Source organism: Maniola jurtina, chromosome 13, assembly GCF_905333055.1.
Source record: "Maniola jurtina chromosome 13, ilManJurt1.1, whole genome shotgun sequence".
Lineage (NCBI taxonomy): Eukaryota > Metazoa > Arthropoda > Insecta > Lepidoptera > Nymphalidae > Maniola > Maniola jurtina.
In genome coordinates this window covers 14,546,453-14,573,662 of record NC_060041.1, presented here as the reverse complement: position 1 = coordinate 14,573,662, position 27,210 = coordinate 14,546,453, and the positions used below count along the sequence as shown (strand labels likewise).

General features: G+C 39.6%; 4 protein-coding genes across 7 annotated transcripts; 1 reads left to right on the top strand and 3 right to left on the bottom strand.

The window, feature by feature from the left end:
• Nucleotide 1: 1 nt before the first annotated feature.
• On the bottom strand, nucleotides 2-9,228 carry LOC123871183 (tRNA pseudouridine synthase Pus10). Its single transcript, XM_045914819.1, has 12 exons — nucleotides 9,004-9,228; nucleotides 8,417-8,712; nucleotides 7,866-7,975; nucleotides 7,102-7,241; nucleotides 6,922-7,023; nucleotides 6,301-6,422; nucleotides 3,600-3,713; nucleotides 3,145-3,247; nucleotides 2,766-2,872; nucleotides 2,170-2,263; nucleotides 866-1,610; nucleotides 2-202 (listed from the first exon to the last, which is right to left on the bottom strand). The coding sequence occupies exons 1-12, from the start codon at nucleotides 9,124-9,126 to the stop codon at nucleotides 27-29; spliced, it is 2,232 nt and encodes a 743-aa protein (XP_045770775.1). The 5' UTR covers nucleotides 9,127-9,228; the 3' UTR covers nucleotides 2-26.
• On the bottom strand, nucleotides 6,002-27,191 carry LOC123871193 (NADH dehydrogenase [ubiquinone] 1 alpha subcomplex assembly factor 3). Of its 2 annotated transcripts, XM_045914835.1 has the most exons (8): nucleotides 27,006-27,191; nucleotides 26,712-26,814; nucleotides 26,563-26,621; nucleotides 26,381-26,474; nucleotides 25,882-26,018; nucleotides 24,736-24,877; nucleotides 20,299-20,308; nucleotides 6,002-6,044 (listed from the first exon to the last, which is right to left on the bottom strand). In XM_045914835.1, the coding sequence occupies exons 1-6, from the start codon at nucleotides 27,065-27,067 to the stop codon at nucleotides 24,769-24,771; spliced, it is 564 nt and encodes a 187-aa protein (XP_045770791.1). In that variant the 5' UTR covers nucleotides 27,068-27,191; the 3' UTR covers nucleotides 6,002-6,044; nucleotides 20,299-20,308; nucleotides 24,736-24,768. The 2 variants fall into 2 exon arrangements, with proteins under 2 accessions (XP_045770791.1, XP_045770790.1); XM_045914834.1 differs by lacking the exons at nucleotides 6,002-6,044; nucleotides 20,299-20,308 and having other exon boundaries at nucleotides 24,421-24,877.
• On the top strand, nucleotides 9,895-23,674 carry LOC123871191 (sorting and assembly machinery component 50 homolog). Of its 2 annotated transcripts, none has more exons than XM_045914832.1 (13): nucleotides 9,895-10,059; nucleotides 10,449-10,562; nucleotides 11,227-11,349; nucleotides 12,110-12,205; nucleotides 12,412-12,496; nucleotides 19,466-19,595; nucleotides 19,983-20,088; nucleotides 20,628-20,715; nucleotides 21,095-21,276; nucleotides 21,730-21,882; nucleotides 21,969-22,089; nucleotides 22,353-22,541; nucleotides 23,184-23,674. In XM_045914832.1, exons 1-12 carry the CDS (start codon nucleotides 10,039-10,041, stop codon nucleotides 22,535-22,537), a joined length of 1,404 nt encoding a protein of 467 aa, XP_045770788.1. In that variant the 5' UTR covers nucleotides 9,895-10,038; the 3' UTR covers nucleotides 22,538-22,541; nucleotides 23,184-23,674. The 2 variants fall into 2 exon arrangements, with proteins under 2 accessions (XP_045770788.1, XP_045770787.1); XM_045914831.1 differs by having other exon boundaries at nucleotides 22,353-22,546.
• On the bottom strand, nucleotides 12,626-15,349 carry LOC123871185. 2 transcript variants are annotated; one of them, XM_045914823.1, is made up of 2 exons: nucleotides 14,723-15,349; nucleotides 12,626-14,554 (listed from the first exon to the last, which is right to left on the bottom strand). In XM_045914823.1, exons 1-2 carry the CDS (start codon nucleotides 14,877-14,879, stop codon nucleotides 12,861-12,863), a joined length of 1,851 nt encoding a protein of 616 aa, XP_045770779.1. In that variant the 5' UTR covers nucleotides 14,880-15,349; the 3' UTR covers nucleotides 12,626-12,860. The 2 variants fall into 2 exon arrangements, with proteins under 2 accessions (XP_045770779.1, XP_045770780.1); XM_045914824.1 differs by having other exon boundaries at nucleotides 12,626-14,557; nucleotides 14,726-15,349.
• Nucleotides 27,192-27,210: the final 19 nt, after the last annotated feature.

The following is a 27,210-nucleotide window of genomic DNA, read 5'->3' as shown; positions in this document are numbered from 1 at the left end:
CAGTTTAATAGTTAGTGAACAGTTTATTATCTCGGCGGCCAAGTCAAGTGTACCGCAGTGACGTCCAGCGCGAGCATGTCCACCCTGGCGCCCACGGCGTCGCCCAGCGCTGGGCGCGAGCGGCCCAGCTCGCCGTGCGCCCACTCCTTTACGTACGTACCCGCTGACGTGCGCACGAAGATGCGGAACAGTTGCGGGTGATCTGCGGAACGAGGAAATTTTAGCCACAAAATTAAAACACCGTTATTAAAAAAGCCGGACATCACACACGAGTTCCGTACCATCGTACCCATCGTACAAGATATTATAATTTTATATGCAACACTGCAAGTTAATAACGGACAGCGCCATCTAGGATATGATTCAATAAACTAATTATTATTTGTGTGTGACAATACGTCCATGGTGTGAACACATTCTAATTTTTTTCTTGTGATGTAACCACAAATTCACGGTTTACGGATTTTTCCCTGTACTTCTGTTATAAGAAATTGCTACCTGCCAAATTTCATGATTCTAGGTCAAAGGGAAGTACCCTATATATTTTGATTCCCTTTTCTTGACAGACACGACAGACAGACAGACAGACAACAAAGTATCAAGGGTTTATTTTTCCCTTTTGAGGTATGGATTATGGAACCCTAACAATAAAAAAAACTGGCACACGAAGGGTTCCGTGCCATCGTACAAGAAATAAAACTTTTTTATTTCCATGGGGGCCGGTTTGAAATTTTGTTGTTATAGCGGCAATAGAAATACACATTCTGTGAAAATTTCAACTCTCTACCTATTACGGTTCACGAGATACAGCCCGCTGACAGACAGACGGACGGACAAAGAACCCTACAAATGTAGAAAAACTTACCAGGTACCGCTACAGCCTTTAACTCAAGTATCTGCCTGGTTCTTGTAAGTAAGGGCCGTCTATGCAGCACTCTTATAGGTGTTTTCTGCTGGATGGTGATCTTGACCTCTCCAGGACTGTCCAGGATATCGGACTCCGTGCCTTCATCGGTTGTGTCCAACACATCTTCCATATCGTTCATATTTTCAGTACTAACTAGATTTTCTTTTTGGGCACCATTGTCCACAACTTTTTCGTTGGTGTCTAAAGTTTTAGCATCTGCAAGTTTTACAGATGTTTCCATGTCTGTATCCTTAACACCTTCTGAATTATCTATATTTTCATTTTCTAAGACACCATTCGATTTGTTTAGAATGTCTACACTGGTGTCTTTGGAATTTCGATTTCCTACATCTGGAATGTTCATAGATGTGTTCATTTTAATGTCTTTGACAATTTCGGATTTGTTCGGATTTTCACCCTTTTGGACAGCATTACATGTGTCCAAAACATTTTGACAAGTAGCCATAGATATATTATTATCTGTACTCTCCAATTTTAGAACGTTTTTAGATAATTTCAGATTATCTACTATGTCCATAATATTTTTAGATGTCTTGCAAATGGGTTTGGAAGATTCTCGAGCATTTTTAGTGGTGACTTGTTCAGGGTTCGAGTTTTGTGTTGTGTTTTGAGGAGTGTTCCGGAAGGAATTGATCCTTGCTATGTCTTCTGGTGTTACTTTTATAGGACTGTCTGGGGATACCTACGAAAGCGAAATAAAATATTTAAAAAAATGAATTGAGAAATTATTGTTTAGAAAAACTTTGCGAACCAATAGGAGAGTACCCGCCGCGCCGCTGTCTCAGAACAGCGCGCTTGTCACGTGGCGCTCAGTCACCACTTAGGTATGTTACTCGATTCGAGATACTTAGATTCGAGTTTGGGTCAAGATATCTTATTTATACAAAAAAAAATTGGTTGTCTGTAAAGTCGGTTTACTGACGATAGTTGAACGTGACAACAAAGGCTGATTGTGCTTCTTTGTCGCTCGTTCCGCGCTCTCGCTTGCACTTCAAGCCTTACATGGAACGCCTCAGAGCGAGGTAACGCCGCATGAGTCATGTTTTTTCGTGCGTGCAGCCGGCTCTATCGAATTATAAGACGTTGTCACGTCAAAAATATATGCTTCGTTTTCCAAAACAAACAAGTACAGTCGATAGTACCGATACCACCAAAAGATAAGATAAAAAATAATATAAGATTTTATCTCTCAAAGCTCACGGGTTTTCATAGTGTCGCCGTGTGAACTAAATCTGACTTACGTCATCGTATATGGAGTGAGAAAGCTTTATACAAAGCGCTTCGTAGGTTTTGCTCTTGGTCTCTTCCCCTTTCTTCAGCTGGACCAAATCCTCTCTGCAATACGATAATGACGTCAGCAATAATTCAATATGGCGGATTTATTCACACAATCGTGAATCTATATTATGATATAACTGGATTGCGCACTCCTAATACCTACTTATCGCTATCTCACTTCGACAAGCAAATCTACTTCTCACTTGGCAGTTGAAATGGGATATGCCTAGTTTTGATAGAGAAAAATGGGGATGACAAATACTGAATGTTTTCCCCATTTTTCTCTATGAAATACTACGATGATACAATAAAATACATAATGTCTAAAATGAACGCAGTATTATTTAATAGGTTTGGCTGAGCCACATTTGTTAAAAGTGTACTGATTCTTTTACAATCACTGAAAATTTTAATGTTTAATCTATCGCGAGTTATTTCCATCGGGCTTACATCGACTAAATACGTGAGTATAGCTGGTACAGTTCATCTCTGAAAATATTGGATGTGCGAGCGAGAAGGAAGCTTAGCTAACCACAGCGCCATAAAACGGTAGATATACCTTGTAATGGGGACAATTTGCTTCACTATGACCTCTCCACTTTTAGAAATTTCTTCACAGGCTTTTGCGAGCTCTTCCGGAGTCAACTGTCTCGTGGGATCCGTGATCTAGAAAGGAACTAGTGGTCAATCTACCAAGTAAAAGTAAAGTGGTCCCTTTTAAGGGATCCATACCTCAAAAGGAAAAAGGAACCCTTAGTTGTCTGTCTGTCGTGTCTGTCAAGAAAGCCTATAGGGTACTTCCTGTTGACCTAGAATCATGAAAATTGGCAGGTACTTAGGTAGGTCTTATAGTACAAGTAAAGAAAATTGAATGAAATGTAATATCTTTAGAGCAAGTTTTCAAAGGTCTGTTGGTTGGTAATGAGTCTCCTGCATACCTCGATAGCAAAGGGCCTTCCCTCGCCGAGGCAGCGCACGTCCACGTCCTCTCTCCCGGCCGCGATCAGTTTGAGCCTGCGCTCCGCTTCCTCGCCCTCCAAACTATGTAGTTTCAACATTTACAGCCTTACTAACAGACAATGTTTCACCGCGATATCTCTTTTTGTAATCATCAGTCAAATTTTCATCAGCAATTTGACATTCTAAAGAAGAAGCATTGTATAACTATCGTTAACAACGTTTATTGAGGGTTAATAGTTCAAAAATTTATAGAAAATACGCAACTAAAAAATTGAGTTTGACATTGGTTGGTTCTACATTGCTGCTTTTCTGAACGATATAAAAATAATATTTCGTAGCAAGCCTTCAACGGAGCCATACTAATATTATAAACGCGAAAGTGTGTCTGTCTGTCTACTAGTTTTTCTTATACTTGTAAAAGTTAAATACTTACTTGTAAAAGTCCGCTAGGGGCTTGTATATGATTTCTTGGACGGAAGACGGTAGGACTCTTTTCCCGTCCAGTATCCACGGCGACTGCGGTAAGTTGCGACTCAGTTTTATGTACCTTGGGGGAAGATGAAATAGGTATGTTTTTTTTCTCTATTCAATATAGGCGCACGCTTGCCTGCGATTACATCTGATGGGAAGTGATGATGTAGCCTAAGATGGGATGTGTTTGGATAGAAGCTGCCCACTCTTGTTTCACTATTCATATTTTTTTTTAATGAAAAAATAGCGAGCAGGCGGGTCACCTGATGTTAAGTGATTACCGCCACCCATGAACATTTGCAGCGCTAGAGATACCACCTATGCGTTGCAAACTATACCCATATTGTAATCTAGTGGGAACAACGCCGATGGGAGTTGATTCCACAGTTTGCATGTGCGTGGAAAAAGTCTTTACATTTCTTTTTTTGTTTGCATACAAGCTAAGTCAATTTACATAAAACAGAAAATTATTAATTCTGATAATAAAATCAAAGCAGCTTGGGATATCATCACAGATGAAACGGGGAAACGTAAAGTGGAAAATAATAAATTGGAACTTAAAATTAACAACCATATTACTGACTCCGACTTAGAAATAGCAAACGTATTTGAGGACTTTTTTCGAAACATTCCAGTTACCACTACCAGTTCCCTTAACTCGTCGCCAGCGGAAGCCTACACTCTTCTAAGGAGCAATGTTTCTGAGTGCAGTGTATTATTTAAATTTGAACACGTTACCCCATATGATATTGTTAAAGTATTCAAATCGCTACAGTACAAAAAAACAGGAGACCTATGGGGAATTTCAGTAAAAGTAATCAGCAATATTATTGATATTGTTGCTCCATATCTTGCTCTAATCTTTAATGAGTCCGTAGATTCAGGATCCTTTCCAGATCTTATGAAATACAGTAAATTAATTCCTCTTTTTAAATCGGGTAGTAAAACTGACCCAAATAATTACAGGCCAATCTCAATTTTACCGACTTTTAGCAAGATATTTGAAAAAATTATGCTCAACCAACTGATCCAGCACTTTAATCTGAATAAATTACTTCATTCGGAGCAGTATGGTTTTACTAAAGGTCGATCAACAATCGATGCGGGCGCAATGCTTTTAAAGCATATATTCGATGCATGGGAGAACTCACAGAATGCTATTGGAATTTTCTGTGATTTGTCTAAAGCATTCGATTGCGTTGCGCATGAGACTCTCTTGGCTAAATTGAACCACTATGGAATCAAAGACTCTGCGCTTAGTCTCATTGCGTCCTACCTCAGTGATCGTATACAAACTGTATGTGTAAATGATGTGAAGTCATCCGGATCAGCCTCACTAATGGGTGTTCCACAAGGCTCTATCTTAGGTCCCTTCATGTTTTTGGTATATATAAACGATTTACCATATTTCGTCCAAAATACTTGCGATATTGTACTATTTGCTGATGATACGTCATTGATTTTTAAAGTCGATAGAAATTATAATAATTTTGACGATGTAAATAGAACCATATCGCAGGTTACTCATTGGTTTACTGTTAATAATTTGCTTTTAAATGCAAAGAAAACTAAGTGTGTCGAATTCGCATTGCCCAATACTAAGACGGCAAATGATTTTAATTTAATGGTAAATAATGATATGTTGAAAGTAGAAGAAACTACCGTGTTCCTGGGGATAACTTTAGATGCAAAACTTCAATGGAACGCCCATATATCAACACTTGCTGGTAAACTCAGCTCTGCTGCTTACGCTGTTAGAAAGATTCAACAGATAACTGATGTGGAAACTGCAAAAATTGTATATTTTGCCTATTTTCACAGTATTATGTCTTACGGAATCTTGCTATGGGGTAAAGCGGCAGATATTGGAAAATTTTTCGTTTTACAAAAAAGGGCAATACGCGCAATCTATAATTTAAAACCGCGCGATTCCCTACGAGAGAAATTTAAGGAAATAGGTATTCTTACAGTAGCTTCTCAATATATTTACGCTAATATAATTTTTGTACGACAAAACATTCATAGTTACAAAAAAATCGGTGATTTCCACGACCGGCAAACTAGAAACCGTGATAGGCTCGCATATCCTACGCTCCGCCTCAGGAAAGTTGGAAAATCGTTTGTGGGAATGAGTGTAATATTTCATAATAAAATTCCACAATCAATTTTAGACTTGCCTTTACACAAGTTTAAAAAATCTATTAAAAGTATGCTCCTGAAAAAAGCTTATTATACAATCGAAGATTATGTAAATGACAAAAAAGCTTGGATTTGATGCGCTCCAGCAATACACGGCGCTGCAATTGCTTGTATACAGTATGGCATATTATTGTAAATTGTACATTTGAAAAGAGCAACCGCCGAGTTTCTTGCTGGTTCTTCTCGGTAGGAACAGCATTCCGAACCAGTGGTAGATTATTTTGACGATTCAAAAGCACTTGTAAAAGTTTAATTGAATAAAAATAATTTGAGTTTGAGTTTGAGTTTGAGTTTTTTCAAGAAATACACTATTCCATTGATGTATGACAAAAGTGAGTGGAAGAAAAAGACATGTTGTGTTGTGCCGACCCTACATAGTTTGGGATATAGGACAAGAAGATGCGGTTTATCAAACATTTGTATAAGTCAGCTTGAGACCTCGCTTCGTACGTTTGGAATCCTACCTGCCAGCGAGGTACATGGGAGCGTGCGTGCATACGGCGCCGATGCACATCGCCCGCACGCCCACTGCGGGCAACCCGCCGCCCGCCGCCTGCAGCGACGCCAAACTTGCGCTCTCTAGCGCCTGCCGACAACAGATCATCATCATCAACTGACAGATATCCACTGCTACACGTAGGGACTTCCACACGCCACCGCCGGACGGCAGCGCCCCCTGCAGAGTAGTTTGATGTCATCTGTCCACCTAGTGGGAGTCTTCCAAGTTACAAGGCTGCGCTTTCCGGTGCGAAGTTGCCTTACCAGCATCTTGGGACTGCAACATCTATGTGCTCTCCCCGTTACCACTTAGTTTCACAATCCGTTGTACTAACTCGGTGATTATGGGTATCTCCTCATTTCTGGTTTGATCATGCAGAGTTACTTAAAAAAACTTAATACTTAAAAACTTATTTAAGATTTTTGGAAGCTCTTGACAGAGATCACCGGCTTTTCTATTCTTAGTTCAAGCACATTATATAGCACTTATGAATATGAACATTTAACATTTAACAAGTTATGAAAATTCAAAAGTGACATGCTTACTACCTTTGTAGTAAGTCAGAAGGGGGTAAGTATGTTGATACCTGTTCCACAGATCTTCTCGTAAATTCCGTAACGAACCGTCTCTTCTGTTTGCTGCGCTCTTCGAATAGTTGTGGTGACACTTGTTTGAGAATCTCCAATTCCTAAAAATAACAAATTTGATCAAATTGGTACAATTTCAGTACCACTTAGTGGCATTTAGTAAAAAATGATTAGATTACCTGCAAGTCGTCAGCGTAGTCATAGTTGAGGGTGATCAAGAGTGGCGAGATCGCACCAGAGTCCAAAGTCTTGTTGATTTCAGCCGCGAGTTTCACTCCAAACGACCATTTCCATGCTTCTTTCAGTGCTGTTAGTGTCTCTAAAACAAGATAATATTCAAAACCCAGTCAAGTGTGAGTTGGACTCTCACACCAATGGTTCCACACCGTCATACAAGAAATAACTTTTTTTTGTGAATGTAATGTCAAATTCACGGTTTTCGGATTCCCCTTTACTACTTGTGCTATAAGATTTTGCTGTCTGCTAAACTTCATGATTCTAGGTCAACGGAAAGTACCCTATTAGGTTTTGATTCCCTTGACCTAGTGGTTAATGGCGCTCCGGGCTCAATATACTCACCCAGGGGAGATATTGGTATTGGAAATAATTTAGAAATTTCCTTGTATTTAAAACACTATCATAAAAATTATAACTTGGTATACTGAAAAAAAAACACAGAGGACACGCGCCTGGCCTTTGTACCAAAGTAAATAATGCTTACTTTTGAACGAGCACGGAAAACCACGCACCGCACAAAAGGCTTGGGCAATGAATTGTTTGCGCTACCATGAACATTCCCACGGTGCGTCGGTGTGGGGTGATCCGCGTCCGTCCGCAATATCACGCACTGAGAGAAAATGGTATAACTATTCATGCAATTTTTTTACTACTACTGAACTAATTGGCCTTGAAACTAAACTATTAAGAAACTCAGTAATCTCACTATCATCATATCCTGGGAACTCCTCAGCAAGACGTAGTGTGATGGCTCTTTCACGCAGCAACGTTGCTATCGGGGCAGAAAGCGCACAGGCAAAGGTTTTACACTCATATCTGGAAATTTTAACAGAAACTTTAAAAAGTATACCTAGCGTAAGTTCTGAAAGAACAAACAAGGAAGAATCAATAGACAATTTCATAGTGTTAAAAATAATTTCAAGAAAGTGATATGTATTTGTGTTACTCCAAAAAGTTACAGGTACATGTCTGGGATCGAACCCTAAATCTCTCAGACAGAAGGCATCTCAATGTCTTAATCACTAGGCTATTACCATGCAAAATGAAAATTTTGTAAATTCAGCCCCAAGGGGATAAAATAGAGCTTTGCATATTTTAGTATGGAGCCCCTGGTTTACCTACAAGTTCGCCTTTTTCTTTTTTTTTCTCAAAGTAGTGCAAACTAGTAGGTAGGCCAAAATTTTCAAAGCTCTCAGTGTAGTCCATGCAGGCGAAGTCGCGGACATAAGTTAGTTACATAAAATGTGGAAGGCTCACCTCTTTTTAAAAAGGACATCTTTGACCAAAACATAGCCCTCCATCCAGTTATCTTGCTGCAGTATGCTCAGGCAACTGACACAAACATCCAACCTCCTTTTCTTGCAAGGCGGTGAGTTCCTGTCCACTTCATCACTTATATCTTTACCATCCACATCTAATGTATCACCATTTAGATTCTGATTGTCACTTTTGCTTACATCTAATATGTTTTCTTTTGTGTCTTTACTATTTGTAGGAGTGGTTTGATTTTGTTCTACTGTTTTTAATAGTTTAGTGTCTTCATTATCTTGATACTGAAACATAAGTAGGTAATCAATACATTTCGTTAATGTATCGAGTTTAGAGTTCTTTTGATATTAGTTTATCATACATATTATGAAGTGCGTTATCTCAGTAAAATGTGAAGGATCAATAGCCAGAGGCGTCAAAAAAATAACTTGTTTTTTTTTCATTATTTATATAAGAACCCTGCTCCAAACGTTACCACTATACAGTATTCCAACCATCAAAGATAGTTTGAGAAAGCGATCATTATTATAAATGACAAAAAACAATAATTTTAAGAACTTTTTAATGGTACTAACTTTGATCACAAAATTGGCCACGTTCTCGTACGCGTTTGGATTTTTGATGCCTATGTATCGAAGGCAGCATGCGTCGCAGCAACCTAAATGTTTACAATACTTAAAAACAGCTTTAGGATTCATTTTTAATTAAAGTTTTACGGAAAAAGAAAAAATTAACTTAAAGCGCGTGTTTGAAATACAAATTACAAAATCACAGAGTACTTTTCAGAATGCTTGACAAAATGATAATGTTAACTGCTGTCAATGTCAAGGCAAAAGCAAGAACTCCGTCTGTGATGGCGTTTGCTGGCGCGCGTGCTGTGCTTGTTTGGAGTGTTTTTTTAAAGAGTGGCTGGTTTTTGTGTTAGTTGGTGTTTTTTGGTGGTGGAACTGATTGGGAAGCACTCTAAAGGGGCGCCGCGCGTATGTCGGCGGGCGCCGGCGCAGACGGAGTCCATACTTGTATAAATTCAATAACTTGAAAATATCACAAACTTGACATTGGCTAATCAGAGTAAAGCCAGATTTAAAGAAAAAAAAAAAAGGCAAAAGCAAGATAACAAAGCAGTGTTTTCATTTATAATTTTGGTTTTACCCATGGAATAACACTACTCTGTCTACAATTTGTCTCTAATGTTTCTTTCTTTCTGCCCTTTTTTAGCTCTTTAGAGCTTATCTAACTATGCCCTTTGATAAATCTGGGAAAATACAAAATGTACATTGGGTGTGTATAAAAAGGATATGTGTATAAAGTTCGATTTTGCCCCATACTCTAAAAGTAGGTAGTAAAACGCTCAAAGCAGTAACTAACGTTAGTCGTTTCACCTTGAAATAGGGCGAACTCCCTAAAAGTGGTAGCACTGTGCTCTGTCAAATATCAAAAATTGACTATTGGTTTCAGCGGTTTTAGAACATTTTTTATTTTTCAGAAAAGGCGACTTGTCACTGTCAAACTTTGTTTATGTAATTCAAAAATAAAAAAAATCAAATTAACACGATAAACTTCCCGTAATTTAAAGCTTTCATATAAATAAAAAGAAAGCCTTTAACAAAATGGGCACCGTGCACGCTAAGGTAAATCATTTAGATATTTACAGGTCTAGTTAGGTTATGTTGACTACTTTATACATATTTATCCCGCCCCGGCTTCGTTCGAGTGGAGTTTTAAAAAATCGGTGAGGGGGTGAAATTTCCGAAAATCTTGAAACCGTACCGCCGAAAGCCCAAATACCCATTTTCATAGATGTAACTTGAAAAATGACTGACTTTCATGCAAACTATTATCCCCTATTTAACCCCCTGAGGGATAGAATTTCAGAAAAGATTTTCTTAGTAGGCGCTTAGGTCATAAAAGGAACCTACTGGTAAAATTTCAAGTTTCTGATCCTAGCGGTTTAGGCTGTGCAATGTGATAAATTAGTCAGTCAGGGTAAGTCTTTTTATATGTATGTTTTGTGTTGTAGGCTGGACAGGACAGTGACAAGGGCGCAGTAGGCAGCGGGCTATTTGAGTTTGAAGAACCTGAAGCCTTTGAGGAACCCATACCTAAACCTACTATCAAACTTAATGGTGTACGGGTATGTACCATATTGAAGTTGGGTCTACATATGCAATGGATGTAGAGCTGTGATAGCTAAGTGGTTCAAGGTTTGATCCTGGGCATGCATCTCTAACTTTTTGGAGTTATGTGTATTTCAAGTAATAAATATCACTTGATTTAATTATGAAGGAAAAAATTGTGAGGAAACTGGTTTGCTTATCTCCATAATGTTCTCAAAGGTGTGTGAAGTGTGGCGATCCACGCTTGGTCAGAATGGCAGACTATGGCCAACCCCTTCTAATTTAGACAGATTCTGTGCTCAGTAATCAGCCAGGTTGATCATGATGACGATAAGCATATAAACTTGTCAAAGGTTCTGAAAACCCACTGCATTTATTTATTATTACAAAAAATCCCTATCATGAGGGTTGTAACAATAATCACAAAATGATAGGGATTTTTTGTAATAATAAATAATGCATTGGGTTTTCAGAACCTTTGACAAGTGTTTATGATGCAGAGGGAGAAGGAGAAAAGAAGGAGCAACTGTTGAGTTTGTTGCTGGCTCTTCACAGTAGAACCTACCTTCCGAACTGGTGGTAGAGCCCTATCATAAGGTGCACAGGCTTGTCCTACATGAGATAAATAAAATGAACAAATTGATTTGATCTGGAATTAATTTGTCTTGTTGTTATTACTAGGCCCGCGTAGATCGCGTCCACGTAGATGGGCTGAGCAGAACCAAGGATGATATCATTAAAAGCACTATAGATGATTTGTTCCATGCCACCGACTTTGAAGATGTCATTTTGCGTGCACATAAGGTTAGTCTATCAGTCAGTCAATCAGTAAGTGAGTGTATTTCGCTTTTATACACATTTAATTATGGTATAGAACCCTTCATGTGCAAGTCTGATTCACAGTTTATTTACAAATTAAAGGAAAACAACCATTAAAATTTCACTCTGTACCTATATTACAAGTTTTATGTCAATGGCGTCAATTCTGATGTTTTAAATTTAGAGTTTTGCATCATTTTTGTTTAATGGCGCGCGCATCTTTTTAGGGTTCCGTAGCCAAATGGCAAAAAACGGAACCCTTATAGATTCGTCATGTCTGTCTGTCTGTCTGTCCGTCCGTCCGTATGTCACAGCCACTTTTTTTATTTAATGCCGCGCGCATCTTTACTGCTAAAAAGGACGAGAAATTAATTTTGGATTTAATGACAAAATTTGAGTGCATTCTACAATCTTTTGTATACCTACTTCACTTTCTACTTACTGTTCTGCTCAATGCTCCTATATATTTTATAAATTATGTACTTTTTAGGCAATGTTTTGTCTATTAATAAGTTTGTAACTACACATAATAGGTAGGTCTATGTAATGACTTTTTTTTTGCCAAAATATAAAAAAATAACAAAAGGCTCAGGACTGTCACCTAAAATCACGAAGTTTGACAGTTTAATTTAAATCAAATTAGGTTTGTCTCTCCTTTTCTTATCACATTGGTAAGAAAAAGATGCGAACACTAAAATTTAATTGCTCTTAGAATCAGTACCAGTGTGTATTTATTTTTCAACAGGTCCGCCGAGCTCTGGACTCGATGGGATGCTTTAAAGATATCGGTGTATTTATTGATGTGTCGAGCGGGCCCGGATCCACGCCTGAGGGGCTGGAGGTATTTCCAATGTCCTTTCTTAAGATTAAATACTTTCTGGTAAGAAAGCCCATTTTTTCTTCTCCTAAACTAAGCGCAAATCTTGTGCTAGGAGTAGGTACAACAATAGTGCAATGGGGGGGAGTTTGAACCACCAACCTTTCAGATCAGTCCACTCCTTTAACAGTTGAGCTATTGAGGTTTATTATTGTTTGTTTTATTTCCAGGTGACATTTCAAGTGAAGGAGCTTTCTCGCATCGTCGGTGGAATCAATACCACTGTCAGTGAAAATGAAGGCAATCTCGTATTAGGTAAATCACTCACTACGCATTATAATCATTTATTTGAGTATGTTAGCTATTGTAGCCAACACCGAAGAGCTGATGGGCAGATCTTCTATTTTTAGGAACGCCGGAAGGAACAAATAAAACCAGTTAAGTATCTTCAGCGTAGTGAGTGTATTCCAACGGTTTTTCAAGTGACAGTTACCTACATTTTTATACACATTTACATTTTAGTAGACATTTTGACAATTATTAACCACAGATAAGTAATTAAGGTACGATCTACATTACGAACGCAAATAGTAGGCACATGCACGCACTATCAACTTCGCTATAGTCTTTCACTATAATAAAAAGCGTTAACATAAATTCCCCCCCTCTTAAACGTCGTTTAAGAGGAAAAAAGTTCATCTGGAGAAAATAAGGGGCAAATGCTAGTCAGAGCCCTACGCACCACTCCTCTCGCAGTTCGGACATCGGCGACTCTGGAAATTCCGTCAGTTCCGGGGTACAGAGCGGTGACCCTGCCGAGACGCCAGTTGAGAGGTGCGATGTTATCCTCTTGTAGTAGTACAAGATCTCCCACGTTTAGTCTTCCTCGGTTCGTACGCCATTTGATGCGCTGTTGAAGTTCGCTGATGTAGTCTCTTTGCCAGCGACGCCAAAACTGTTGACGCACCCTTTCGAGCCTCGAATAGCGGTCGAGGCTGTTGGAACTGAAGTCTTCGAAATTCGGTGACGGCAGCGCAGTCAGAGGCCGTCCAATCAGGAAGTGTCCTGGGGAAAGAGGGAGAAGATCGTCAGGAGAGGAAGACATGGGATATAAGGGGCGACTATTCAGAATAGCCTCCACTTGCGAAAAAAGAGTACTTAATTCCTCAAAGGTTAGATTATTATGACCTAAATATCTTTTAATATGATGCTTGGCGGATTTGATTCCAGCCTCCCAAATTCCCGCGAAATGTTTGGCATATGCGGGTATGAAAGAAAATTTTATTTGTTCGTCAGCTGCAAAGTCAGAAATGACGGGATTGGATTTCAAGAATTGAGTAATTTCCTTGGCAGCGGATACCAGATTTCGGCCATTATCAGAAAAGATTTCCAAGGGTTTTCCTCGCCTTGAGATCATTCGCCGAAGAGCGAGGATCAAGGCGTCTTTAGATAGGTCACTTACGGCTTCTAAGTGTACGCATTTGTAGCGGAAGCAGATAAAAAGACATAAGTAGGCCTTAGAAGTCTTTGCACCCCGACCCTTTCTATTCAATATCGAGAACGGACCCGCGAAGTCAATGCCAACAGTCTGGAATGGAAATGCAGGCATCACCCGCTGCGCAGGTAAATTCCCCATTAAAGGAGTCATAGTATGACCCTGGTGACGCCTGCACGTTACGCAATCGCGGACCGTACGTCTAGCTAAAACTCTTCCCCCCATTGGCCACATAGCTTCTCTAATAGAATACAGTAACGTTTGCGGCCCCGCGTGCAATAGACGCGTGTGCTCGTAGCGGAATAACAACTTCGTTAGCGTATGTTTCCCGTCCAATATGATTGGATGTCTCTTTTCGTATTCGTACTCGGACGAATCGAGCCTTCCTCCAACACGCATGACTTTGTTTTTGTCTAGGAAGGGACTGAGGGATGAGAGCTTGCTTTTAGTATTGATAGGTAAGTTTTTTGAAAGACAATTATATTCGTTTTGAAAGGAATGTTTCTGACTAAAAACAACGAGTTGCATAAACGATTCATTTAACTCAGATAACGTTAGGTTGCCCGCGCGCCTTGAAGCTGGGTTTTTACAATTATTTATAAACCTTCGTGCGTACGCGAAGCTACGTTTCAATCTGCTTAAATTTGAATAGTTTTCGAATTTGACTAGTTCTGGTTCAATGGTAATTGTAGCTGAGTGAGTTTTTAACTCGGGTAAAGTTTCGTCGACAGCCTTAAGATTAATGTTAGTGGGCCACTGATTTTCCTCCCTAAGTAGGAATTCAGGGCCGTTCCACCATAGTTTCGAATTTTTTAAGTGAATAGCATCGATTCCCCTAGATATCATATCCGCCGGGTTCAGATCTGTAGGTACGTGACGCCAAGATGCACTTTGCGTATTTTCGCAAATCTCCGCAACTCTGTTTGCTACAAACATTTTTAATTTACTCGGACTCGTGTTTATCCAACTGAGCACGACGCTTGAATCACACCAGTGTACGCAGTTTGATATTGGTAAGCGAAGTGAGTCTAGGCACGCAACGCAAAGTCTAGCTGCAAGCTGTGCCGCGGACAACTCTAGACGTGGAATCGTCATGGGCTTCCCGGCCGGAGCTACCCTCGACTTCGAGCACAATAAATGAACGCTCGGCTTACCTAACGCGTCGATCGATTTTAAATAAATGCAAGCGCCATACGCACTCATGGAAGCGTCGCAAAACGAATGAAGTTCGACCTTAATATGATTATCACAGAGTACATATCGCGGGATTTCTATCGTGAATAAAATGTCTATATTTGCTCGCGTTCGCTTCCATTCTTTTAAAAGATCGTTCGGAACTGGTTGGTCCCATTCTACTTTGAGAACCCATAGTTTTTGGATTAAAATTTTGGCTTGTATAGTTGCAGGTGATAGTACCCCTAGTGGGTCAAAAATCTTACAGGTATTGGAAACTATTTGGCGTTTGGTCGTAATTTCGCCTTGTTCGGAAGGAATCTGACATGAAAAATTCAATAGGTCGGTTTTTGGATCCCAACCCAAGCCTAATGCGCTCGTAGAATTGCTAAGACAAAGATTCTCTTCTAGATTTAAGTTTGAGTCTTGAAAGACACTAGGTAAATTTGATCGAAATTTTCTTAAATTAAAGCATCCCTCCTTTAGTGCAGTCTGAACTGATTTTAAAATATGAGCTAACTGTGCTTCTGAGTCAGCTCCTGTCAGAAGGTCATCATAATAAAAGTCGCGTTGAATTATTGTTTTTATGGACCCGTCCGTGCACTCTTCACCTAGCTGAAACAGGCATCTGGTACTCAAAAAACTAGCGCTAGCGAATCCATAGGTTACAGTATTCAGCTGCAATGCACGAAGAGACTGAGACTCATCTTCTCTCCATAAGATTAATTGAAGATGTCGATCCTTCTCGTTAATTTCGATTTGTCTATACATCTTTTCGATGTCTCCGGTGAGCACGTATTTATGCATTCGAAATCTCAATATTATGGAGAAAAGAGGATCCTGAATAGTAGGTCCTATTAGCTGTAAACTGTTAATGCTAATTCCATTACTAGAGGGAGCTGTTCCGTCAAACACGACGCGCAGCCTAGTTGACTCGCTCTTTGTCCTAAAAACTGCATGGTGGCACAGGAAATAGCCTGATTTTGAGGTAAAACTAGGGAGCTCGGAGCAATGGCCTAGGTCTAGGTACTCTTTTATAAAGGCCGAGTACTCTTGCTTTAGTTCAGGTTGCTTGCGAAATCGTTTTTCTAGATTAAAAAATCTTTTCTTAGCTTGACCAAATGAATCTCCTAAAGTCGTGGGTGAATCCTTAAGAGGTAGTCGGACACAAAATCGACCTGATTCTAGGCGAGTGGTGTGAGTTTTAAAATGTTGCTCACAAGCCTTCTCGCTATCGCTTAGTAGTATTTTTTGGGGTATCTCTTCTAGCTCCCAAAACTTGGCTATCTGATTATCCAAGCGATCGTCGAACGATTCGCTTGATGCAAAATTGCAATTAGTTTGTTTAGGGTCACAATTTAATGAAATAGGACCGGAAATAACCCACCCGAATTGTGAGTTACACAGATATGGTTTTCCATCACCTAAGGATTTAATGGTGTTACCTATTACATCCCAGAATAGGTCGGCCCCTATTAGCGCATCTACTGGCGCAGGGCTGTAAAACTTAGGGTCCGCGAGCTGAATGTTCTCGGGGAGACTGAATAATTTATAATCTATATTTATTTTCGGGATGTTCGCCGTTAATTCTGGCATAATAAAACATGATAAACTCGCGTGATAATCGCCTTGTAATGAATTAAATCTAACAAAACATCTCTCGGTAACATGATTATTTGAATTATTGCCTATACCTACAACGGTGAGGTTAGTGGGTATCGCCTCTAAACTTAATTTTTCCTTCATTCGCCTAGTCAAAAAGCTAGACTGGCTTCCACAGTCTAGAAGCGCGCGAATGATTTCAGTCTTAGAGTTAAGAGGGTTCATAACTTCTATCATCACAGTAGATAACATAACGTGAGAAATGTTCTGCCTAGATAGGTTCACACTAAGTTCTTCGACGGAATTCTGAACTGTGGGTGCAGTTGGCTCCCCTGTAGGTTTGTGAAGCAGGGTGGAATGTGGTCTTCTGCACTCCCTACAACGACTCGAAAAGCATTGGCGTGTTCGATGGTTGGACTTTAAACAGTTCAGACACAACTTCAGCTTCTGAGCCTCTGCTATCCTGAGTTCAGGAGTTTTGGCTAAGAACGCGGGGCAATTTTGAATTACGTGGTCAAGTTTGCAAACCACACAGTGAGCGCGATTCCTATCTGCATTATTGTTTCCCGACTGAACAGCATACGAAAGAGATTTGTTTTGTCTCATATTTTTATTATTATTACTCACGATTGGCGTGGTATTAAGTGAAACGCGCTTGTTTTGATTTTTGTTTCGGTTAAATGATTCCAAAACGTCGGCACGCTCCTTCAAAAACTGATGAAATTCATCTAAAGTTGGCATATCACTCAACGAATTCCGATGTTCTTCCCATTTCATACTAGTACGGCTGTCTAATTTAGAACTAATCATATAAATGATTAAAGTATCCCATTTGTCGGTGGGCTGTCCTAGACTAGCTAACGCACGCAAATTTTTATTCACGTTGTCTATTAATGAACGCAATGACTGTTCCGATTCGCGGGACAGTGTTTCGATATTGAATAAAGCGTTGAGGTGATTATTAATTAACTGCCTCTTATTATCATAACGTTCACATAATAAACTCCAAGCCTTATTGTAGTTCAATGCACAAACTTCAAGATTGGCTATGACGCGAGCCGCATCTCCCTCTAAATACGAGTTTAAATAATGAAATTTGTAAATGGGTAATATGTGCTCATTGTCATGAATAAGAGACCGAAACGTATCTCGAAATTCTAACCATCGGAAAACCGTTCCGTCGAATTTCGAGATTTGAATTAGAGGTAATTTAAACCCAATGCCTTGTGAGGCGCCTTGCCCTTGCCCTAAAGAATTACTTTGCGCATCCTCAAAGCACGGAACCCTCGAATTACGCGACAGAATGTCTTGAGCTAACGACGTCACGCTATCTAACTCATTCTCGATCTCCTCGCGAATATCTAGTTCGGCGCTTAATGTATCGCCGCTTAAAGATTCAATCTGACTTTGCACCTCACTGAACTCACTAGCTAAGCACTCAATTTTACCTAATTTAAGTTTTAATTCGCCTAATTCCAATGAATCTAACACGGAAAGCTTGTTAACCTTAGAGATATAGTTCTTAAATTTGGTAACACGACCCTTAACGCTGCTGCGTTTTATCATTAATTCCTTTAGAGACATATTAAAGTTAGTTTAACAGCTGTAGGTGAACAAAAACTGGTTTGTTATCGGCCGGCCGCTAGATCGCTGCAATAATAAGTTAAACTTATACCTAACTATAAATAGGTACGTTTCACCTATGCACGTCGCTTGCAGTGGTCGTCGGCTAATGAGCCGGTTTCAGTCTCTTGCGCAGCTCGAATGAGTGCGCGCGCCAGTAATTGAAATCGTATGAATTATGAAGTGAGTAGGTAGGTACGACTAAAGCGTAATGGATGAAAATATGACAACGTGCAAAACTTTGAATTTTGTGATTGATTGTGCGAAGTGGGATGGCCTTTTGAATAGTGCGTGATATATGGATGATTATGGAGCGATGAATGTATGAATTAGGTGTTTGTAGAATGGATTTATGGATGTTTGGATGAATGTATTGTGTTTGTATGTGGGATAGGACACTTATCTGAATTATTTGGTACGGCCTCGCTGTTGCTGGCGTAGAAAAGTGCTCCCTCTGCCTGAGCCCAATGCTGCGGGTCCGATTTGCGTCCCGGCGACGGCTTCAGACGTCTTCTCGTTGCGCCTGATGCTGCGGTACGATTGGCGTGCCGGCTGGCTTCAACGATGATGACTTGCGTTGCGCCTAATGCTGCGGTACGATAGGCGTCCCGGCGGGCTGCAACGACGTTGACTTGCGTAGTGCCTGATGCTGCGAGACGATTGGCGTCCCGGCTGGCGACAACGCTCTCACGCTGGATGGCTTTTCCTTCTTCGGGCGTCCTGTCACGGTCGCCACTATGTTAGCTATTGTAGCCAACACCGAAGAGCTGATGGGCAGATCTTCTATTTTTAGGAACGCCGGAAGGAACAAATAAAACCAGTTAAGTATCTTCAGCGTAGTGAGTGTATTCCAACGGTTTTTCAAGTGACAGTTACCTACATTTTTATACACATTTACATTTTAGTAGACATTTTGACAATTATTAACCACAGATAAGTAATTAAGGTACGATCTACATTACGAACGCAAATAGTAGGCACATGCACGCACTATCAACTTCGCTATAGTCTTTCACTATAATAAAAAGCGTTAACAGAGTAAAAAAAATTATGCATTTTAGTTAGCTATGAAAATACTTGTATGATATAAAACGGAAAACCTGGGTTTAGTTTAATTTATTTCAGTCTGGGGGAAATGGGTCTAAAATGTTGTAAACAGGGCTAAATTGTAGGGATTTAGCTTACGTTACGTGCTGGGTCGCGGTGAGCTTATGGCGGCTGAGTACAACGTTATTCATGCTTTATTGGGGCAAATGGATCTAAGAATGACTTATTGTAGGGGTAAAGCTGCCTAATGTGCTGAGTGCAGGATGTGTGTGGTGACCGAGAACAGCGGTGTGCATGCATTATTTCAGTCTGGGGCAAATGGGTCTATAAGTAATTTATTGTAGGGGTAAAGCTGCCTAACGTGCTGGGTCGCGGCGAGCGCGTGGCGGCCGAGTACAGCGTTGGGCATCGCAGCTCGTCCAACTTCAACGTGTCCGCTACCAAGCCTTACCCTCACGGCGCCCTCACACCCGTGTGAGTACAATCTTCAATACATATTAATCCTTTAAAACTGACCGACTAACTATGACTGACTGCGTGGATATCCACGCACGGCTTAAACCACTTGGTCTAGAAACTTTGCTTCAAAGTTCAAACTTTTCTTTGTTATGTAAGAAAGGTAGAAAAGAATATTTTTACACACTTTATATTAGTTTTACGTTACTTCGCAATTGTGTATGGGAATCTAACAATTTACTTTTCATTCAGCTATATATTTTAAAACTTATCTACCTCTGATGACAATTCTAACTTTTAGTGCAACTTATAAAAGTAACATAAAAAAACATATAAAACTATTATTTTTAGGGTAAATCTGCCTAAGTAACCCTGGCCCCTTGTTTAGTTACGAAAATCACACAGGTTGACAGCGACGGTGTACCAGCAGAACCACGAGTACCCGTGGTCGGGATACAAGCTGCTGGATCGAGGGCTGCTCTTAGATATCGCCTTTAAGACTTCCTCAGTAGTAAGTGATATGAATATTCTTCAGAATGATCTCTACCAGTTTTTAACCACACCATCAAAAAACATTCAAAGTCGCTCAATATAACTGTATCTATTCTGCATGTTCGTTAGTAAGGTACCTAAGTAATACATTTGATCAATAAAAAAATTAAAAAAAATTATGCAAATGTTCTTTTTAACCCCCGACCGAAAAAGAGGGGTGTTATAAGTTTGACTTGTGTATCTGTGTGTCTGTCTGTGGCATCGTAGATCCTAAACGAATGAACTGATTTTAATTTAGTTTTTTTTTTGTTTGAAAGGTGGCTTAATCGAAAGTGTTCTTAGCTATAATCGAAGAAAATCGGTTCAGCCGTTCGAAAGTTATCAGCTCTTTTCTAGTTACGGTAACCTTCAGTTGTCGGGGGTATTATAAATTAATTTATACTTGTTACTAATGTGCAGTAAACATTGGGTACATTAAATGGTTTGAATTTGTAAGACGTTAAAAATTTACCAAGTTTAAAGCTCTTAAATGAATTCTGACATGTTATTCTGGGTTAGACCAAACACAATCTGCAATGGGAAGGCATAGTCCGCGACACGTCCGTCCTGAGCAAGACCACCAGCTTCAAAGTGCGGGAGAGCAGCGGTGAGTTTTACGCCGAGATCTATAGACCGCACTTTGACTTTGACACTGCTAAAACGAGACAGCGTTATATAGCTGCCATAAATCTGTCTCGTTTTAACTAAAACTTAAGTCTAAGCAAAGTCAAAGCACGCTCTATAGATTTTAGCCTTAGTTACCGTCACAGATCTAGAGCCATGGGTGAAAATATTTGCACACACGTACACTTATCCTAGAAAGGATTGGTGTGTCAGCAGAGTTTGATTGTGGGAGGCAGAGTATGGTGTGATATGACAGCGCACGTTAAGTCTAATTAAAATCTTAATGGAGCCTAAAATTTTTAGATTCATTTTTGTTTTTGTACCTAAGTTGGGGTTAATTTCATAAAACAGATAATTTGTAGGTCCCCAGATGAAATCCGTGATCCGTCACATAGTGACAGTGGACCACAGGGACGAGCCCATCTTCCCCACGCGTGGGACTTGGGTCCAGTTCTCGAGCGAGCTAGCGGGGCTTGGTGGTGGTGTGGCCAATGTACGCACTGAACTGCAGGCGCAGGCTAACAAGGAAGTTTCGCCCGGGTTTGTGAGTATTGTAACTACACCATGTTCCCAGAATACTTGCAAAAACGAAGACAGGTGATAGTACTGATGATTTTGCCATCTGCCATTTTACCACAAAAAACGCGTTTTTAAAAAAAATCATGTATTTTTAAAAGTTCACAATATATTGCAAATAAAACATCTGACTGACGCAAGAGGTCAACAAACGTTGCGTAAGTAGGCCATTCGGAGTCAATGCCGAGTCGTAGGTGGGGCTTTGACCCGAGTTTTGCACGCTATACACTGCCGGTTTGAAAAACTAAATCACTAAAACTACAAAGTAAGGCAAATGGTTATTGGCATTGGAATGTGTTTAGGTAGTATAATAATGACTCTGTTTTTGGTAGCGTTCTGGTTACACCTTACATACTAATTCTATAAAATGTGTGTGCCGTTTTCATATGCTTTTTATGAAGCTCGTATTAATTCCTCGTAGGTAGTGCAAGCGTCCGGCGCGCTAGGTGTCCTGCACGACATGTACGGCACGGACATACCGGACCACTTCTACCTGGGAGGGCCGGCCACTCTGCGCGGCTTCCGGCAGCGAGGAGTGGGCCCTCATGCCGACCAGCACGCTCTGGGAGGGACGGTGAGTGTCGGTAGAGGGGACTCATAATATTTCAATGTTACATTGGAACATTGAAATAACATAATGGAACATTTTGTCATGTGCAGGTGTACTGGGCATCGGGGCTGCATCTGTACACCCCCCTCCCCTTCCAGCCCGGCAAGGGGGGTCTGGGAGAGCTGTTCCGATCACATCTGTTCTTGAACGCAGGCTGCTTAGCGCATCCTGGTAAGATTGACGTAAAATTCATGGAGCACAGTCATGCAACTTTGAAACCTATAGATTTTTAAAGGAATCTGACAAATCATAGACATGATATTAGTTAAAAGAGCATTTCTACAAATTTTTATTGTGCTTGTGATTGCTTAATCTTTATCTGAGGTGAAACTGTAACTAGGACCTTTTCCTTTTTTCGTGCGCGAAGTATCTTTCCATTAGTTCATCAAGTAGGTACATGTTTGTGCTGTATGTAGTGTTTGGTGTGTCTGTAGAGGAGACGGGTCTGGCGATGGTGGAGTCCCTATCGGAAGTCCGCGTGGCGTGCGGCGCGGGCGTGGCGCTGCGGCTGGGGCGCGCGGCGCGGGTCGAGCTGAACTACTGCGTCCCGCTGCGCGCGCGGCCCAACGACGTGCCCGCGCCGGGCCTGCAGTTCGGCGTTGCGGCGCATTTACTGTAGTGCGGCGAGGTAATGTGTTTATTAGAGTGGGACCATTTCACAGATAGCTTGTGAAAAGCCTTTTCATAATGAAACACTTGCCATTTTACTAAATATTCACAAATCAAAATGTCACGACCAAAATCAACGCTATTGATCTTGGTCATAATTTCTTAATGAAATCAATGTAGCAAACGATTGCAGGTGCCAAATATGAAAAATCACGTTCCGTTAAAAATCGCTGTGAAGAAAAATAATAATTTCATTAAATGAAAATATGCGAAAGTGTGTCTGTCTGTTTGTCTGCTACCTTTTCACGGCCCAACGGCCAACAGTTTAACCGATTTTGACGAAATTTGGACATAGGCTACTTTTTATCCCGGAAAATCAAACAGTCCCCACAAGATTCCTAAATACCCATCCGCTAACCGATTTGCATGAAATTTGGAACCGAGGTAGCGTGCGTCCTTGCAATTGACATAGGTAGGCAACTTTTTATCCCGGAAAATCAAATAATTCCCATGAGATCTTTAAAAACCGAAATCCACGCGGACGAAGACGCGTGATTAGAATGTTTGAGTCTAGACCCGTAATTGATGATGGATTCTCTGGATGTAATTGAACTTAATTATTATTATTAATTCCTTTTTTATGTATTTTTTTTCAGGTACTCCCAGATGTAGATGTATAAATAAACGACATACGAATTAATGTAAATTATTATGAAAATGTAATTTATAATTTATTGAAATTATAGTTAGGTAACCAGCATTTAATTCGGACAAATCGACATAGCTAAAATGGGTGTAAAAGTGAAATAAAATTGCTTGTGTAGTGAACTATAATTTATTTGTACAGTTAAATATAAAGCAAAAATAAAAGTTATTTTGTTTTAGGATACTGTCTTTCTAATAAATTATTCTTTTTCATTCTTGAAATATAAATTACGTACCCTGCAATTTGACTAATGTTAAGCTCTTGTAATAACCTAGATTGGTTTAGTATCTAGCCGCCAAGCAAGAACTAGTTAAAATACGAAACCTAATGATTACAAATATTGCTCGGCATATACTTTGACAATGTGTGTACTGTGTAGGCATGTATGTAATATAAAAATTATAGTTGTTGTTGTTGAAATAAATTGTTTTAGTTAAGAAATTGTGTTTTTTTAACAAACATCAATATCATATCTTTCTAGAACAATAAGGCCCATTATACGTCTACATGGAGATGTGTTTAGCAGACCAATCAGATTATTGATAGACTAGATCATGCCTGCGGCTTCGTCTGTGTGGACTGCACCAATGTCAAACCTCTATTTAACCTTTTTAGGGGTTGAATTTGCGAAAATCCTTTCTTAGCGGATGCCTACGTCATAATAGCTATCTGCATGCCAAACAGCCTGATCCGTACAGTGGTTTGAGCTGTGCGTTGATAGTAGATCAGTCTGTCAGTCACTCAGCTTCTCCTTTTACGTATGCAGATTATGTGAAGGTTTTCTTACAACATTAATACATAATCTCATTGAACTGTTGAATAGGTACAGACATTGTATTCCATCTAGGAGTTTCGCTAACTCAGTGTCTAACACTGAATGATAGCCACCAAACTCATTTGACATTGATTGGTTCAATGGTTTTACATTGCTCCTTCACTGGGTGAAATTAAAATACTTTTGTTTTGTACAAAACCTTCAATGGATTAAAGTAATAATTAGTGTCAAAGGAGCCAGGTGGCTATTATTCAGTGTTAGACACTGAGTTAGCGAATCACTCCGCTGACCAATGATTTGTCTGTTGGATAGCCACCAGGTCTAGTTTACTAATTTTGATAAAGGAAGGTGGACAGATTTTTTATGCTTGCAGAGTACATAGATGAATTATAAAATAATAAAAACAAGTTCATAACATATCATTCTATATTTCACTATAACTAATATTTACATAATAAATAATAATTTATTCCTTAATTTATTAAAAGCTACGAATGTTGCGATCATCAAATAAATTTCATTGGACATAAACTTGAAATGTTGACAGATTTTCAATTTAAAATCTTTCAAAACGCCACATATTTTGTCCACAGAAGACAAAAATGAGTCACATGATACAGTGAAAACATTATATCAGATAAAAGATTGATGCTATGCTATGCCCAATGAAGCAAGCATTGGCGCATATTCACTCAAGAGACTGAACTTTTAATTTGAATATTAGCATTGGAGTACTGACTATTGTCGTATAGAGAGTACATTAATGTATCTCCTTCTTGTATAAATTTTCGTAGTGCAGTTTGGATCTTAGCATGTCATCTTCGTTTATTTCTATGTGGAGGGGAGGAATTAGAGCGCCGGCTACTGACCTGAAAAACATCAAATAAAATATAGTCTATACTAAAGTTGAGATCTGTTTAGTGCAGGTTAGCAAACTCAAACTTAAACCTGTCTCGTATGAACTAAAACTTAGGTCTCTTAAGTTTTAGTTCATACGAGACAGGCTTATGTCAGTGATATAACGCTGTCTTGTTTTAAAGTGTCTTAAGCCTAAGCAAAGTCAAAGTGTGCTCTATAGATTTGAACCTTAGTATTCCTCAGTGCTTGAAGTGTTGCCAGTGATTATATACAGATCTGAGACATGGTTGCTAAAATATAGGAGCTTCATAAGAAAGCTCGGAGTCCCTCAGCAGGCAGTAGAGAAGGTTATGCTTGGAGTTTTTCTATGTGGTCAAACTAGAAATGAGGAGATCAGTAGGAAAACCTGATCAACATAGCACAGAAAGTTGTGAAGCTGACGTGGCAATGGGCAGGGCACATAGTTAAAAAAAAAAACGCAGCATTGGAAGCCCCAAGCATTAGGAGTACATACATCGTCAAACGGGTTAGAGGTACCAATGTTAAATGGAGGTGTCTGGTGCTCATAATAACCAAACACCACGTTCTTATTTACTTTACTGTCCACACTTGAGTTACAGAATACTTGGATAACACCACTTGTGGAATACTAGTGAAGGGTTTATTCGACCTGGACTATCTTCTGCAGTCTTTCTCAAATCCTTACAAGAGACCTATGCCCAGCTGTGAACATCTGTCGGTTGATTAAATATTATTAATAACTAGCTGATGCCCGCGACTTCGTTCGCGTGGATGTAGGTTTTTTAAAAATCCCGTGGGAACTCTTCGATTTTCCGGGATAAAAAGTAGCCTATGTGCTAATCCAGGATATAATCTATGTCCATTCTAAATTTCAGCCCAATCCGTTCAGTAGTTTTTGCGTGAAGGAGTAACAAACATACACACACACACACACACACATACAAACTTTCGCCTTTATAATATTAGTGTGATGTGATGTGATGATGATAATTACCTGGCCTCAGAGTTGAGGAAGTTGAAGGTGGAGCAGGCGTGCTCGGTGGGCAATATCTCCACGTTGAGCTTGGCTTCGCGCGCCGCACGGAACACGGAGTTCAGAGTATCCCTCTCATTGGTTTCCAGCCCTACAATCTGGAAATATAGAATTATTAGATGATGCCCACAAGGTTCGTTTTCAAAAATCCATTGGTAACTCTTTGATTTAAAAACGAGCAGGCGACGTAACCTGATGTTAAGTGGTTACTGCCGCCCATGATCATTTGCAGCACTAGAGGAACTGCTAATGCGTCGCCAGCATTTCAGGAATTTATTGGTTTGCCTCTTGAACAACCCCATATTCTGGGAAAATAGAAGCCTATGTCCTGTCTCTAGGATATAATCTACCTGTGTGCCCAATTTTGTCAACATGGGTTCGGAATTCAGCCATAAAAAGGTAACAGAGAGAGAGATGCTTTTCATTTATATTATTAAGAATGGTTAATTAAATAGCATACCAAGAGATCGATCTTGGGTTCAAGCAGCTTGAAGAACCTCAAAGAAGCCTCAGTGATGTCCTTTGATGTCCGCACTTGCCAAGACAGTATTGTTCTAAACAAAAAGGTACATATTCCAATGAGTAAAGGCATAAAATAGCTGAGTATTGAAATAATAAATAATTAATAGACTACCTATATACCTGGAAAAAATAGCTAGAGGTCCAAGCACTGTAATTCCATTGTTTAATCTAAATCCATACTGAAACAAACCATAAATAATTAAGAATATTATATCAGTTAGGTAAGTACTTAACGAAAAACCTTATGAAATGTTAGATTTCTAGCTTACAGTAGCATAGGAGTCTATCATAAGCCCTAAGTCTTGCTCTTGATTGATAACGCGCACTGTCGTCTTGCCTTCGCCCTCGTAGGCGGCTTTGTATCGAACATTGCTACAAAGAACAAAAATGTTAGCTGCTTAGCCAGATTTTGATTAGAGAGCGGTTAGATAGGTATTGAGAACTCTTGGAATATATGTACAACTATCAAGGAATATATGCCCATATTATTGAAGCAACGAATGAGCGTAATAATAATTTTATTGATCAAAATAGTAGGCAAAATAAATAAACACAAGTCTAACCTCCAAAACACGGGACTCCTTTTGATACCTAGGCTCAACTGTCGAAATTTATTTGATAGCATTGTTAGTTATTATTTAATTAACAATCACTTATAATATCGGTAATGCGCAATAATTTACATTCAATTTGGGAAAAATACAAAATTCTGCCTTTCTCACGAAACGTCAAAGTGACGTCCAGATCATATGTTTGACGTTGTTTAAC